The sequence below is a fragment of the Hipposideros armiger genome, unplaced genomic scaffold (assembly GCF_001890085.2).
Source record: "Hipposideros armiger isolate ML-2016 unplaced genomic scaffold, ASM189008v1 scaffold_399, whole genome shotgun sequence".
Classification (NCBI taxonomy): Eukaryota; Metazoa; Chordata; class Mammalia; order Chiroptera; family Hipposideridae; genus Hipposideros; species Hipposideros armiger.
Genome location: NW_017731749.1, coordinates 698104 through 715598, shown reverse-complemented (window position 1 = coordinate 715598; position 17495 = coordinate 698104). Strand labels below are relative to the sequence as shown.

General features: G+C 42.5%; 1 protein-coding gene across 1 annotated transcript in view; it reads left to right on the top strand.

Moving 5' to 3' along the window:
- The first annotated feature begins 5679 nt into the window (after positions 1-5679).
- LOC109393952 (partitioning defective 3 homolog B) overlaps positions 5680-17495 on the top strand; it is a 620394-nt gene continuing 608578 nt past the window's right edge. The window contains exon 1 of the mRNA XM_019663698.1: positions 5680-6298. Coding sequence (XP_019519243.1) covers positions 6179-6298 — 120 coding nt within the window. The 5' untranslated portion in view covers positions 5680-6178. The remainder of the gene's footprint in view (positions 6299-17495) is intronic.

Genomic DNA, 17495 nt, shown 5'->3' with positions numbered 1-17495 from the left:
TTGCCATCTTGGATCTGTCGCAAATCCTGAAAGATCTCGAGTCTGCCCTTCCTCATCATCTGTATTGCCTGAGTCTTTAGTTGGCCACTTTTATAGACAATCTTCTCACCTTAATTCCGTGTCTTCTGGCTCATTAATGCCCCAAACTGGCTTTCTCTTAATTCCTAAGACATACCAGACTTACTCTTGTCTCAAGGATATTTGCATTTACTGTTCCTTTTTTCTGGGTTCTTCACAGAGTAATTGCCCTCCTTTTGTTTATTCAATCTAAGCAGGTTCTTTCTTACCCCAATATTCCCTATCACACAGCCTGTTGTTTATACCCTTCACTATACCTTATCACAATTTGTAAATATTTCGTTCATTTGATTAGTCATTGATCCTCTGTCTTCCTCCCCTGAGTTTAAGCTTTGTGATCATTTTGCACTCAGCAGATTATAGGTGTTCAGTAAACACTGTTGCATAAAGAAATGAATGATGGAATGAATGCATTAAGCAGGGATTTTTGTCTCTCTTCCTGGTCCTTAGCATTCCACCATGCACACATCTGGTCATGTCACTGTCCTGCTAAAAATCCTTTGATGGTTTTCTATTTTCTGTAATAGTCATTTTAATAGTTAGCAAATCTTTTTGAGATTTATAACTGTGGCAATAACAACGGTTGAGAATCTTAAGTTTAAATTGAAACTGCAGAAATATGTAGCTAGAAGAATGAAATCCTTACCTTAACCTCCTGGCCCAATGAAAGATCAATGCCTTGAGCCAATGTTGGTCAAGTACATATTGTTTTAAATTCCATTACTAGGCAGAAAGGGACGTGAAGAAAGCTATCAACTGGAGGACCTGGGTCCTAATTTTTGCTGGTCACTTGACCTTTCCAGTTCTTAGTTTCCTCAGATATAAAATGAGGAGATTGTACAAATAATCTCCAAGACATCATTCAGCTCTGTAATTCTATGATATCCAGGTACTAGACTATTAGGTCCCAGCATTATGTTTTGAACATTACATTAAATAATATGTAGGTTGTGAAATAGGACACAAATTGTATTACTTTTGCTGAGTGTGGCACCTTCGTTACAGAGCAAGTTACACTTGGGCTTCAGAAATTGTCGATGACAGTGATGATGCGTAGCTTCCAAGTATCATTTGATTTGTTTCTCTTTGCAAGTATTTTCAGGCCCAATGAAAATAAGTGGCATTTAGAATGGTAGTAAATGTAATCAAAGGTGAAGGAGGACAATACCTTTTGTCTACTATGTTAGGTGTTTTATGGATGTTGTACTTCAAAATAGGCTCATCATCCCATTTCTTAAAGGAACACTTGCCCAAAACTCTGCAGCTAGTAAATGGTACTTTGGAACATACGAGTCTATCCAGCTCCCGTCTACTAGTTTTGCCTGCAATCCTTTCATACACTGAAGCAAATGGTGCCATATCTCAGCTGTCTCCTTACCTCTTGTCCATGGCTTGAACACTAACTCACTTCTCAAGTAAAGGGATATAAATGAGCAGCAGAAGAAGGCCTTAGAAAAAGGGAATGGGATTGAAAAGAGAACTCTCAATTGCAACCTCACCCCAATCCAGGCGCTATCCGTGGATAACTGGGGATAAGAGGACCTGGTGCTACTCTGAGTAGGACTTACTCTTAGTGGTCAGTTTTCATGGGCCCTAATCTGCTTCCGAAAAGGAGATCACACAGTGAGGAAAAAGCATCTAACTCTTAATGCAACGTCATTGGAACAGTTTCTTTTTCTTTTTTTTTTTTTTAGATTTTTTTTTTTTAATTGGGGAATTGAGGATGGGAACAGCGCTGGGGAGTTGGGGGAAGGGGAACAGACAAGTTGCTTTTGTTTTGTTCTTCAGTCTAGTTGTGGAGGACGTTGCTTCACTGGCCCAAGTTGGCACCATCATTGCACTCTTCCAGGTGGAACAGTTTCTATGCTTTTGGTTGGTTTGTTTAATTTGCATTTCTCTTTTTTTTTTTAAAGACACACTAATTTCATGACTCAGGTCCCTTTCAAGAAAACATAAATCAAGGTAGGACATTAGAATTCATAGAGCAGAATTCAGTATAAGGAGGGGTGGTCTAGCTGAATCACTGTGGAGGCTTGTGAGTCTTCCTTACAGAGATAAATGAGGACCATTCAAAAGGCTGATATGATAGCCCACAGTACTCCCTTTAAGGTGTAGAACATTGTTATTTGTGACTTAGGAAATTTACAGAAACAGTCAACTAGTGAAAGCCATCAGGCATTTAGAGACAAATATCTCTCAAGAAAAATACATTCTTGCCATGTTAAACAATAACCCAAACCCTTTGCTTTTAAATGTGAAAGGAAAGAATGAAAAATCATACTTATTTTTCTCTTTTTCTTCTTATGATATCATTTTGGCACCTACTTTCATAATGAAGCTAAGAACATAATCTATTGTACTAATTGCTCTAAGGGTCTTAGGAAGATTATCTCCAATTTAATTAATTTTTTTTGTTATAAATAATGCTTGTTATAATTCATTGAAGGGTGAAAGTATTTTCTATTTTAATAGTGCAAAACATCAGAATGAATAACTGGTCAACTATATATTAAAAATTATCATACTTTATTCAATATATGCCTAATGGAACCTGACATCTTAGTTAAAATTTTTATAAGGCAGAGCAGGTTTAATAATATTGGTCAGTATTATTGTTCTCTGTATAACATGTTTTCACTGGTTACTCCCAAGCTTGCTAAGATGTTTGGATAACAAATGGGAAAATATCACACCACAGGCAATATTTACCCATCCAACAGGCAAAACAAGAAAATGGAACCCAGGCCTAGAATCCTCTAGTGTTACTCAATCAAGGCAAGTTATTTATTGTCTTCTGCCCAGTAGATCCCATGGGGCATGAAATATTGATTTAGGAATTTGCTGGGCATGAATATCTGTGTGTTGCAACTATGTTCTTTTATATAATTTCTTAATATATGATAAATTGTTTCAATCTATGCTGTGATAAGGCTGAATAAGAAATTAAATCTGGCTATTTAATAAACATAAAAGGTAAATCCTAGACTTTTTCTAATGACTAATTTGAGGTCATTAAAGTTCACTCCACAGCGTGTAGGATTGCACAATGCAGTGTTTAGATCCATTCCTAGCTTCATCTCTTCCTTCATCTCACAAGCCCACAACCTCTGCTGCATCTCACGAGACCTGATTCCAGTCTTTCTGGGAATGGAATTTGGAGAGACTGGTTCTTCTTCATGGTTCACCTAGGACTTCTCAAAGCCAGGACATTCTCAAAGTATTGAGGAGGGGCTAAAGCTGGGCCAAGAGGAAGTTTATAGTGTGAAGAAGAGCAGGGGTTATTCATTATCTGAGCAGAAGAGGAGGACTCAAGTATTTGTGAATGGGGGGGGGGGCAGCAAGCCACAAAGCACAAAGAATGGCAACATAGAAAGTTATTTTATGAGCTAAAAATTTTGCTCGGTACAATTCTACACATCCATATAGTATCCGATATTAAAAATAAAGGCCACATATTAATGTACAGAACTAGTATTTATTTTTTTGCTCTACTCACTTGGTACTTTTCATGTGAGATCAGCATAGCAGTTACTGAAGGAAGACTCTAGAGTCAGACCGCCTGGGTACTAACCCAGTCCTGCTACTTTCTGAGCATGTGGTCTTAATCACCCTTGGCCTCAGTTTCCTCATCTCTCAGATGAGGACTGCAAAATTACCTCTGTTGTAAGATTAGTGTAAAGGAAAAACTATAGATATATAGGATGCGTTTGTACATAAATATATGTAGTACGCATGTCATATATTTTTATATATGTATTTTATATTCACCTGAAACAGTGCCTGGTATATGTCTAAATCAATAATGTTCAGTGGAATTATCAAATTCACTGTTGTTTTATAGTTTTTATCTAACTTCTCGTATCTGTAGGCCTTGTCTTCCCTACTCTCTGTAAACTCCGTGAGGGTTGGGAAGCAATCTCTATTTTGCTCCATGTTTTTCTTTTTTGTTATCCCATCTGTTGAGGGTTCACCTCTCCCCTGTTTTCAGTCCATATGATTTAGTGGCAGGTGAACCAGGTCTGGCCAATTACTGTTGTATTCATCTCACCAGAGGGAGTGTATATGACTCAAGCTTGGATATGCAAGTCCTCACCAGAAAAAGGTTTACTGATGCCTGAGATGGCTTGCATTATGCTTAGTAAACCCAGAACACTGGGAGTGGCCATCTTTGTCTCCTTTGGAGAGACAAATCAAGACAACACTGAGAAATATAGAGCCAATGGGTGGAGAGGGTGGTCCGTGGGGACATCGTTTGAGTTTCAGGTTTCAGTCTTGCTCTTTGGATCTTCTGCTTCTATGAGAAAATAGATTTTGTCTTTATTTAAATTTGTATTAGATTTGCTACCAAATTATACTAATATATTTTTTCAAATCAACTTGGTCTGCATAGTCTTCTTTGATGCCACTGACCTTAAATAAGGCCATGTACATAGAAGACAACCAACATGTATTTATTTCATGCATGGATGAGTTAAAAATTTTAAAACTCTCAAAGTCCATGAGCCCATTAATTTAATCTCCTGTGAATTACCATACCGTTTCATGCTATTCAAGTTCAATGTAAGTGTTTTGACATAGAAACAAATCTTTTTGTAGAGAAACAGGTGATGCAGCCTTGAGGATCATATTGGATGAAGGAGATTGCTGAGAAAACTGCTTGAGGAGACCAGGAATTTAGCATTGGAAAAACGGATTTCCTTTCAGCATAACTAATTTCGTGGTCAGCTCAGTCCCTTAACTTCGCTGAGCACCTTCTTCATTCACAAAATGGGAAAATAATATTTAAGTTTCAGAGTTGATGTTAAGCTTAAAGGAGCTCATTGATGAGTGAGCTAAAAATGATACAGGTGTTATTTGTTGATTCCCCCCCCCCCCAGGTACACCTATTGCAACTGGTGATACACACCTGACAAATCATGAACCTAAATGTGTTTAAAACTGTTTATCCTGTAACATGCACAACAGGAGGCACATTTCAGAAGAATATATGTAAACATACGCGATCCTATTTGGGCTGGGATGTGACTTTTGCAGGGACTACTCAGTGTCCTGCCTCAGTAAAAGGAATGGTTTCGCTGCCACGTTATCCCCTAGAATCCCTTCCGTTTTGCTATTTCAGGGTTCCAGAGGGCAGATGTGATGCTGTGCTTAAGACAAGTTCCTAACAGGCCCTCTAGCCATCCCTGCAGCTCAGTACCTGTGAGCAGCCACTCGTTGGGGTGTGTGGGGTGGGCGTGGCGAGAAGCACCTGCTCCGGGGCTCTCCTTGAATCTTGCTCCAATCCCTTCATTTTAAGGGTGTAGCTCTGCAGTCTCTTAGCTATTCCCTCAAGTGTGCTTTATGAGATCCGGTTTCAATCCCCTGGTGGGTAGTTCTCGGGTCCCGTTACAATTCCCCAGAGCTCCGTGTGTGCGTGTGCAGGAGGGACACAGCCAGGGAGAGACCAAGTGACGGGACTAGGCTCCCTGGCTCCAGTTACCGCCCGGCACGGCCCCCGCCCGGCGCCGCCGAGTGAGCGGCCGGGCCGGGAAGCGCCGCGGCCCCTTTAAGAGCCGGGCCCAGGCCGGCTTGGGGGCCGCGGGAGCCCAGAGCGCGGCGCGCAGCGGAGGAGTTGGGACCGGCGCAAAAGTTTCCTCCCAACTCCGGCCCCGCGCGCCGCCGCCACCGCCCACTCCAGCCCCCGGCCTGGGGCCGACCCCGCCGCCGCCAGGGCCAGGGCCAGGGCCAGGGCAGGGCCGGGCCGGGCCGGCAGTTTCGCTTTGGCGCGCTCGGAGCAGCCGCCTCAGCCGGGCCCTGGCAGGAGCTGGAGCAGGAGCTGGAGGAGGAGCCCGGACACATTGCCGCCGCGTCCTGGCCCCCAGCCACCTGGGAGGTAGATTGGACCTACCCCCTGCCTCCAGCTCCCCGATTCCCGCCCCCCGAGGCCACCTGCCCGGGGTGAAGGGGCGCTGCTGCGAGCCCCGGGTGCAGAAGGGGTGCCGGGGAGAGGCGCCCCGTGTTTCCGGGCCCGCCTGAGCCGGGAGTCCCCCGAGAGTGGGGGCTGCACCCGCGGGACCAGACACCTGTTCGGCCAGGCCTGGCGTGGTCGCCGGGGGCCAGGATGAAAGTGACCGTATGCTTCGGCAGGACCTGCATCGTGGTGCCTTGCAAGGAGGGCCAGCTGTGCGTCCGGGAGCTCACGCAGCAGGCGTTGCAGCGGTACCTGAAGACCCGAGAGAAGGTGAGCGCGGCGCGGGAGGGGGTGGGGGTGGGGGGCGCACGCGCCGGGCAGCAGGAGGAGGGCGCAGCTGCAGGGTGGGATACCCGCGAGCGCACAGAGGCCAAGGCACCTGCCAGGTGTCCCGAGGAGTGGGTGGCGACACTCAGGGTACAGAGAGCATCCAGGCGACTTGATTTGTCACACTACCTGTGGCCACAACTTCTGATTGCTGCTAATATTAGTGACCTGGGAGTTTTGGGCCATTTGTGGGCCTTGCTTCTCAAAGGGCGTTGGGAGGAACCACAACATGGGAATGCCTTGGGGGTCGTTAGAAATGCACAGTCTGGTGCCCACTGCCTTGGAATTTGCTTTTAAACAAGCTCCCAGGTGATTGGAATGACCATTGGAGTTGGAGGAGCATTCTTTTAGAAGTTGTTTGAGGGAACTGTTCTTAAGAAAATAAATACTTGATGGTGCTGCAAACAACCTCAAGTGTGATTTTGTTTTTTTAATTAACTTTTATTGCGGTGACAATTGTTAGTAAAGTTACATAGGTTTCAGGTGTACAGTTCTCTAATCCATCATCTATATATCACATCGTGTGTTCACCAGAGTCAGTTCTCCTTCCATCACCATATAATTGACCCCCTTTATCCTCATCTACCACCTCTCCTCCCTGCTTACCCTCTGGTAACCAGTAAACTATTGTCTCAGGTGTGAATTTTGACCTGCTAAGGCCCACCTAAATTTGGCTCCTTGGAGTGAGAAAGTTGATTTGTGCAAGTGATAGATACTGGGAAGTTATAACTGATGGTGTTTGGAATTTCAGCTGTCCTCCCTAAGTCACTTGGACAGGAACTTGGGTGGAAGGATGCTGTTTACTTACACAAACCAGTCTACATTTCTAGTGTTTGTAGTTTAATGCCACACATTCTATGAGCGTTTAGTATGTGTGGGGGCTGTGTCAGGTCCTGGATGACTATTGAAATGACGACCAAAACTATCCCCAGCTTTGTCCCTGAAGTCAGAAACAAGTAAAATTTAAGCGAAGCTCAGGAAGTGTTTTTAAGTGTGGAATGCATGTTCAGAAGACTTATCTGGACACTAGAACACATCAGGTGTTGGGTAACATACCTGGCTTCTATGCTTTCTTCAGCAGAACCATTAAATGAGGGCATTGAAGAGCACTTTTTTTTTTTTCAATCTTGAAATGGATCATTTTGTGTGCCTAAGCCCGCCTGAAACAGGACAAGTCATAAACTCTTGCTTTAGAGGCCAGTGGTTCTCTTACTATTTGTTCTCATGCTGTGAGAACTGTGGAAATAGTGTGTTGGCCAATTTAGTGATGGGAAGATGAATTTCTTTTAATGTCTTATACGTTATCCAAGGCATAAAAATAATTTTTGTTTCTTCCACATATATAGTTTAGGCATTTAAGAAAAAAATTGCTGAACCTTCTGTGCCTCCACTAAAAATTATTACACAGAAAAAAAAATTCTACTCTAAATACATGTTTATGTTGCCTTGAACAATAAAGGGTTTGAGAATTGTATAGTGAAAGGCCTGTAAATATTAAATATAATACCCAAAGCTGAACTCTTGACTAAAAGAATTGAGCTAGAGGAGGGAAAATAATCAAAGTGGTCTATAAACTACATGAGTACCTGCCCTAAGTTTTTTTCATTGTTACAATAGCATCTGCTGTTTATATTGTGTAATTCAGTTAAACTGAGATTTACACAAGTAACCAATTGTCTTTGAACTCATAGTTCACTAACTTCTGAAAGTAAACTAAGTTTAATAGTAACAGCATTAGTCTAGACTAATTATTAAAGTAGATCTTGTTGAAGGATTGTCTGAGATGATAAATTATTTTTATTATTAACTCATTAAAAATAATTTATGCCCTAAAATCTTGTATATTTAGAAGTTTAGTACCAATGTAACAGAAGTAACAGAAGTAAGCTGTAAGTGTATAAATAACATACAGGGAACTAACTAGACAATATTTAATGCATTGTAATTTGATCTTAAAAGGTGTTAAAAAGCTATTGATATTCTGGACTGAAAACATAATTTATAATATCACAGAACCTGTAATATAATTGTATCGATCCAGTTTACTATTATTACCAGACATTACATTTTTCTGTTTACATTTATATATTAGTGAATGTGACATTTAAAGGTCACCTGCAGCTTATAAATCCTCCCTCCCTTCTTTGGCTTTTAAAATCTTAATTTAATAAGTGATATTTTCCCCTCCCAAAATATTTCTCTCCCATACTTTCAGTTTAAATAATATTGTAATCATAACAAGGCTTAACTAATATTAAATGGTATTCCTAATGGAACTAAAATGTCAAGAAGTACTCTGACAAATTCCATGCTTTTATCCCTTGAATTTAGAAAATAATGGGAAAAAACCAGAAATGTCAAAATTCAATTTGAAAAACAGCCTGCCACAAATTCACTTTCTTTAAATCAGTGAAAACAATTTTAAAGGCTCGTTTCCCTGGACAGCAAGGTTTTAAACCCTGCATGCAATAATAACAACTAACATGAGTCGTGCTTGCTCTGTTCGGGCACTGTTCTAGGAGCTTTACATGTATTAAGCGACTTACTCCATGAGGGCAGGCACTATCATTCCTATTTTACAGATGGGGTGAAAAGAGACACAGAGATATTAGTAGTATGTGGTGGAATTGGGATTTGAACCCAGGAACTGTGTCGCCAGGTCATTAACTACACAACCTGGTAGGTTACTGTGTATTGAAATTTACCCACTTGTTCCTTTTTAACAGTTTGTTTTAAAAAGACCATCCCATCTACAAACTGCTACAATAACATAACCTAGAGATAGCGATTTTGTTTCTTGCAGAGAGGTGGGACATCCACAAGTTCCTCTTGATTATCTTTTATAGTACAGATGTACATGTTATAAGGGAGAAGTCTAATTTCTGAGGCAGATATTGCAGGATTTGCAAATCAAGTATGAAAAATATTCCCGTCTAATTACAAATGGAAAAATGGACAATATCTCTTAGATATTTAGGTTGAGACTACTGTACAGAAAGAAATTTGGCGGGAACATGAATGTAAATTTAGTCGGTTTCTTCCGGGGCACTGAATAATTTAGATGGGAGAAAGGCAGATTTCAAGATTGAGGATAGACTTCAGGCTTCTAAAGTTTGGCGGGTAAGTGAAGGCCAAGGAGGCCGTGCTGGATTTTGCGCCCAGCATCAGAGAAGTAGCCACTTCCTGCTGAGAGTAAACAAAGGAAACAGGTATTGGTGGAATATGGAGAACCAGAAGTAGGTAGGTTGCTGAAGAAACTGAGGACGGCTTTCATTATGTTCTGAAACCAGGGACTCGGAGGTTTCTGCCCCCTCCCCATACCCTCCCATTTGATGAACTCTACTGGGAAGGTGAATTGACTAATGGGCAAGAATTATAGGATCGCTTGTCTTTGGAGTCTGGTGGTTTATCAGTGTCCCGGGCTCTAAATCCAATTTAGTTAAGTAGTTAGTGGAAAGGAGATTGTCTTCTTAAACAGTCAAGATGGGGATCACTGAGTAATTAGTTAAATTTATCATCAAAATTACGTGTCCCAGGTGAAGAGGCCATCGAGCTGTATCCTGCAGGGGCTCTCAACCCTGGCTGATTATTAGTCACCTCGAATTTTAACATTTTAAACAATACAAATGCCTGAGTTGCTGTCTCCAAGGTTCTCATTCACTGGTTTTGGAGTAGAGTCTGGATAGAGCTGTTTTACAAAGTACTCTAGGTGATTCTAATACCCAGCCAGGGTCGAGAAGCACCAATCTAGGACCACTAATCTTGGTGTCATTGAACTCATTTGACTTGAAATTCTTTTCATGGCAGATAACTGGGTCTTAGGCATCTATAGAGCAATGTGTCATTAGGAACTGTCCCTTTGCTCCTGCCTTGAATGAATTCTCCCAGCAGATGCTCAAATAATTTATTAAATTGAACATTTTAAATATATATATTGAAGTGAATAAGGAATGACTTGTTTAGTAATGAGAGTGTTAGTGTATTCAGAAGTTGAAATGAATGAGATAATAATGAACATTGAGTTCGTGGGATCATGGGTGTGCTGGAGTTTTTCAGAAGCTGCTTTGTGGATCTGACTGCATGAGAAACCTTTCTCTCTTTATCATAAAGAAACATTTGATAGACTTTTCAGAAGGAACCCCTTCCATGTTCAGATATTTTGGATACTTTGTTTTACATGTGGAGACCAGCTTCCCAGATCTAAACAAGTTAAGAGTAACAACTCTATTCCTTGAGATTAATTGTGGGATCGGAACCTAAGAGCATTTGTATAATAATGAGAATCTGGTGCGATATTGTATGGGACTAGCCTGGAAGAATAGCTTAGCAGTCTTGAATTCCTGAACTGTTCAGGGTTGATGTCTTGTTTCTACATTTTAAGATTTCTGTATACATAAACTAGGACCTGCCTGGATTCTCAAAGTGCTGCTTCATTTATTGGGCCTGACTTCCTCGAGTGCTTTATTTCCTATTCAGCTCTCTTGTCTCCTAACGTGTGGACTAGATGTTCTTCCCAGCACGTGGTCAGGACTGTCTCACCATCAGTGTGGCGCTTGCTTCTAACTTGGTTTTGGTTATGCTACACTGAGCAGCCTCCAAATTTGCAAACATAGGCTCATGGGACCCTGCTATGACCCACAGATGTTTTTTTTTTAAGTTCTGCTCAGTGTTATATCTTGACTTAGTTTCCATGTTTCAATATTTTCAGATTTCATGCAAAAATCCCGATTCTGCGTTCTTTTGGGGAAAAGAAGTACAGAAGCTCTGGCAATACTGGGCTTTACTTTCCCACTTAGCAGCCAACAGTTGGAGCTGAGAAAACTTCTTTTGGTTTTAGAAGGAATCGTTAATGCTCTAGCCTCTATTATTGTCTCCCCCAAAGTGAATATAAGTTTTTATTCTCGTGCTTCAACTTTTTCACTTTTGACTCAGTTCTAATTTTCTTGCTTATGGCCCACATAATGCACTGCTGCTATCTGACTGGCCTGCTGGGAGGCAGAGCTTTGGGCCTCTCCTGGAAAGTCTAAAGCAGTACAGCCCAATAGAACTTTCTGTGATGATGGAAATGTTCTATATCTGTGTTTTCTGATAGCATAGCCTTCAGCCATGCATGGCTGTTAAACACTTGAAATGCAGCTCGTGCAACTAAGGAACCGAAGTTTAAATTTTAATTAATTTAAATAGTCACAAGTGGCTCACTTTAGTGGACAGTTTAGGTCCAAAGCTCCTCCGATGATTTCTTTCAGCTGCTTTCAGAAACCTCTGGTGTAAGAAGCTCAGATCCCAGGTGACCCTTATCCTGACATTCCTACAGTCGTTGCTGTCCTGTTGAGAACTTTGCCATCAGAAAGGGATCTTCATTTACTCTGGTATCCTCAGACAGTAGGGAAAGCCTTCAAAATCTTAAATCCTCCACCTAGACATGAGTAGAAACCAGCTGAATTACGGAACAAGTTGAGGTCTGCACCTCTGATGCAACCACCTGAGGTATACCTCCTCCATTTTTGGCATTAGGTGGATGGTGGACCAATGAAGAGTGGTGAGCAAAAATCGAGACATTTTCAGTGAGATTTAGATGCTTCCAGATGAGCTCATTTAGCATTATGGCTCCAAATATTATCTCTGTAGCACCAGCCCAGATCTCTCCCCTGAACTCCAAACTCCATATGTAGTGGACTTCTTGACACCTTTGCTTGGATGTCAGGGAGGTAGGTGTCTTATAGTTAGCATGCCTGAAACTGAACTCCTGACCCCCCTACTCCAAATCCATCCCTCCCAGGGTCTCCCCATCTCATTAAATGACAGTGCCATCCTTCTATTGTAGTTGCTCAGGCCAGAAATCTTTGTATTAGCCCTTTTCTTCTTAGGATCTACATGCAATTAATCTGCAGATCAGATTGACTCTGCTCTCACAGTATATCCAGAATCTGACCACTTCTCTCTAGCTTCTCCGTTAGCATGCTGGGGCTTTGTCTTTTGGCAGTGGACTTTAGTTTTCCTGTTTGTGCCCTTGCTGCAGTCTCTTCTCAGCACCAAAGCTAGAGTGATCATTTAAAATTCTAGTTAGTTGTCATGTTATTCATCCTTCTACTCAGGATCCTCTGATGGCTTCTGTCGCTTTCAGATGGCCTATGAGGTGCTACATGATCTGACTATCTGTGCAGGGCAATATTTGTGTAGCTGGACCGACACTGCTATTCTTAGGTCTACCTGCAAGGCTGGCCCTCGACTGGCATCTGGGGATTTGTCGCAGGTTCCCATTCTTCCCTGAAGAGAATGGCTCACTGTGCCCAAACGGTTTATGCAAACAATATGGTTTATGTTGAATATCTGCTCTTTTATTGGAGGTCATAGATAGAGAGTTCTAGGTCACCAACCAGCCCCCAGTGAAAACCTTGGATGCTGAGTCTCTAATGAGCTTCCCTGGTAGATAACATTTCATGTGTGTTGTCAATACTCATTGCTGGGGAGTCCAATGGGAGAGGACCCTTGGAAGCTTGTGCCCAGTTCCCTCCAGACTTCACCAATGTCCCTTTTCCTGATTTTGTTTTGTATCCTTTTGCTGTGATAAGTCAGAGCTATGAGAATGACTATATGCTGAGTCCTGTACATCCTCCTTGTGACTCATTGAACCTGGGCGGCCTTGGGGACTACGAGACACTATTCAGACCTCACTTCCACCCCTCTCTCACTCTCCCCCAGTCACATCGACGTTTTAGCTGTTACTCAAACATGCCAGACAGGCTGTACTTCATGTGGTCTTTTCCCTGCCTGAAATATTCTCCCACAGCTATGCACCTGTCTGGTTCCCTTATCTTTTCCATCTAAAACGATTATTTTCTTCTCCATGAAACCATCCTAACCACACTATTTATAATTATAACCCCTTCAGCCACCCTCTATATTACTCTTTCCTGCTTTATTTTTCTTCACACAACTCATCCCTTCCTACCATGCTGCTTATTTTAACTATATTTATTGTCTCTCTCCCCCACTAGAATGCTAGTTTAATAAAGGTAGAGATCTTTGTTCATTTTGTTCATTGTCCCTAGCTCCTATAAGAGCGCCTGGTACACAGTAGGCTATTGATAAATTCCGTGTTGAATAAATAATTCTTTACCATGTGTCCATCACCATCTATTGCAGTTACCTCTTGCTCCATTAAAAACTACCCCTAAATGTAGTCGCTTAAAATCATACCCAACAATACATGGAAAAGGCTTAGTGTGATGTTTCCTAGGTCTGGAATCTTCAAGATTGGCATCTTCATTCACCTGTCTGGTGCCTCAGGTGGGGGCTGGCTGTAATGGCTTGCCTGAGGGGCGTATGTCTGGAGCCTTGGCTGTTGACATCAGCTAGGTTGCTGGGTTTTCTTCCATGTAGTCTTAGCATCTGATCATATGGCCTCTTCCCGTGGCCTCCACAGCAGGCTATCGGCACTTCTTACTTGGCAGTTCAGGGCTCCAAAGAGTGCAAACGTGGAAGCTGCTGGGTGCTCTTCAGGCTTAGACCTGCAAGTGGCATTATGCGTTGTCATGTTCTGTTAGTGAAAGCAAGCAACAGGTTCAGCCCAAATTCGAGGGATGGGATTACACAAGGAGCTGCATAACAGTGCGTGTAGTTAGTGGGGCCACCAAGGTAACTGGTCATGTTGCCATCCTGGGTGATAGGAATGTGAAGTAAAAATCAGTCACTGTCTCTTGTTTTGATGTCACACAGCCTTCTGGGGCATGAAGCACACATGTGAATGAGCCAGTGGTATGTTTGCTGAGATACAGTATAGAGAAGGAATGCTCTTAGAAGACATTGAAGCTGTCCTGTGAAGTGTGAGGAGGAATTTGCCAGGTGGAAAGGTGGGGTGCAGCATTCCAGGTGGAGGGAATAAAGCGAGCAGGCATCTTCTCGATGAGGGAGTTGTGAAAAGCTAAGCAAAGCCCAAGGAGGAGTGGTGGTGTCCAGACTAACTTGGACCAGGTTGTAAAAGCCCTTGGGTGTTTTCATACTTTGTTAATGCACCTTTGGTTTTATGAGTATTACAAATACACTCATGTTTTACTCAGTTTGCATGAGTCTAAATGTATTTGTAGGAACTTAAAAATGGAGAGGATTTTAGAAACTTGGATTTTAAGGCCTCATCACCCACTTGGTTACCCTGGTTCTCACACCTTCTCCAGCTCAAGTGCTCTCAGCACGTTTATCAAGATGTAGTAGCTAAAACCCATGATTACTTTTCAGCCCTAGTTTTTAAATAATCTTTTAAAACTATCTCGTGAACTTTCCAGGATTTTTGACCATGACTCAGTCTTTGTGGGTTCTCCCTACATGATTTCCTTGTGTGCTGGTGCATCAGGGTTCTGTCTGGCCTTGCTCTCAGTGGGATCTCAGCTACCCTCAAGTACACACTGTAGCCCTGAACTTACGATAGACCCCAGTATCCACCTGTCTCTGGGCTTTACCACCTTGATGTTCCACGTTCAGTTCAAGCTCAGGGTATTCTGTATAAATCTGCTTGTCCCCATTCTCCATCTCTGGTGTTGTCATTCACCTGGTGGTCTCATCCAGAAACCCGGAAATCCTTCATTCCTCAATGGCCTCTCCTCCACTCTTACATCCCACCATATGTCTAGTTGGTCCGAAGTTCCTTTGGTTTCAGGTGCTATCTCTTGGGTCTGTTTTCAACTCCAAGCCAAGCGATTTCTCATTTCTACTGTGTGGAATTGCAGTAGACCTTTCACAGGCCTCTCTACCTCTACAAGCTCCCAACTATTCCAAACCATTTTCCATTGAGGACCTTACACCCGCAAATCGGATCATGTCTGGAGTCCTGCTGGGAACATTTAAGTGGTTCCCCATTGCTTTCAGGTGAAAAATCTAAGCATTGCTTACTTGTCCAGCATCTTCTCTATCCTTTTAACACCTTCAGATTTCTCCGTGCAATTCAGTGTTTTGTGCTTTCCCCCGCCCCAGGTAAACCCTGCCTATCCTCAGGATGAGGCTGCATCCAGCTTTCTCTTCCCTGGGAATGTCCTCCTTCTCTTTCCCTTCATTCATGTGTTTCCAGAGCTCCCCAGGCTTGTGCTTTCATTTTGGAAACTACATCTTACACTGTGTTTTTTAGCCAGGCTCTACTAACTTAACAGACAACCCCAAATGACAGTGGCTTATCACAGCGAAGGGTTCTCTTTCTGGGCAGGAGGTAGGGCTCTGACCCACACAGTCCCCTGCCCACTGTTCCCTTTGTCCTTCGGGTTTTCTGTAAAGCTCCTGCACTGTGCTGACTGATGAATAAAGACAGTGTGAAGGATGCCTCAGGAGATTTGGGGCCTGGCCTGGACGTGGCAGATATCTCATCTGCTAGCATTGCAGTAGTGAGACTAGCCACGTGCCCCATCCCATCTAGATGCAGCGGGCTTGGGAAAGTAGTCTACTTAGATATAGGTGAGCAACTAGCCAGGCTTTCCACATACTGCAATCATTTTGTCTTCCCTACCATACTGCAAACTAGGCAAGAACAAAGAGTGGGTCTCTTTTACTTTGTCTCATGTTTTCAGCACAGTACCTGAAATAGAGTATGTGAACCGTACATGCTTGTTAAATTATATTAAATTTCACGTCATTTTCCTTCATCAATATGAGAATGACCTTGTATTCAACTCAAGTTTGGAATCTTCATATGTGGTTTTCCTTTCTTAACAAAAGCCTAACACAACTTTTCTCTTGATGGTATTCAAATACCTCATCATATTCACATTTGCGGCAGGCAGTAGTTTAGTGGTCCATTATAGCTGCCACGCTGATTGTCTTCAATTACAGCTTGGAATTCTGACAGGCTGCCTCACTTCTCAGAGTTTTGGGACTGAGTGCTCTGTAGTTCTGCACTTTCAGAGGAGCACCATGTTTCTGGCTCATGAAGATTCGTGCCGTGCTGTCTCTTACGTTGGAACAGTGTTTGATTTTTCAGTATTCTGTTCATTCATTTCAGGTTGATTTTAAAAATGATTCTGGATTATCTCAATTTGGATGGGTTCATTTTGTTCGAAAGGCACAGTATCTGTGTCTGAGGGGCGGCCACGTTAGGTTTGCTCCCATCTCTAGGCTCAACCATTTTTCCGATTGCTCACTTTTTGGATTGCAGTGAGATGGAATTTTGGATACCCAGAGATGGCCGGTTCAAAAGGTTTCACTGAATTTAGTCTCTATCAGATGTAGGGCCAAGTATCACTCAGATGAAGAAGCTCTATGCTGGCCCTGTCCTCTTCCTTAAACTCTCTGGGTGGTCCTGGGCCCTGGAGGAGGAGCTGGGGTCCACTTGGTGACAGAGGCAGATAACAGAAGATAACGGCTTGCTACTGGCTAAGCTGTTACCAGCAAGACCAGAGAACCACATGGAAAATGGTCAGATTCATTTTCTCGGTTCATGTGAGGCAGAAAATAAGGGTGTATGGGGAGCTCTAGTCATAGACTTCTGACATCTCTTTAGGGGGATCTAGGGTAAGTTTTGCCACCATTCTTTTATAGAGACATGAACCCTAGAAAGTGTGACCTCTAAGCAAAACAGGCTTTTGAAGGGGTATATAGATATAATTTATACTCCTTCCTCTTTACAGATAGGTGGCCTGTTTTAGGGAAGGGATGCAGAGATGATGGGGCACCTGACTTAAGAATGATGGGAAATAACTACAGTCCCTTATCGCCATCTGCATGACATTAAAAAGTATGTCATGTGTTCATTGATGCCTTACACCTCCAAGGAATGAACACTTAGCTATGGTTATCTGCAACAGTCTAACAATTAACAATGTTAATGTCACTTCAGTCACTTGAGAGAAGATTTAGAAAGTGACTTTGGGTCAAGCATTGTGTTTTGTGCTAGGAATATAGAATAAAATAAGGCATAGTTTCTGCCTCCATCAGGCTTATAGACTAAATGGACAGAGAGAACAATGTAAATAAACAAAACACAGTGTGGTAGAGGGACCTTAGAGTGGTGGACAAGGGGAGTGATTGACTTTGACTTTGCTCGGAGTGGGGAAGAGATAGGGAAATTGTGCAGATTTCTCTGAAGGAGTTATACTTAGGCAGGTTTTGAAGGATGAATGGACATTTGCCAGTTCCATAGGGTGGGGAAGACCATTAGCAT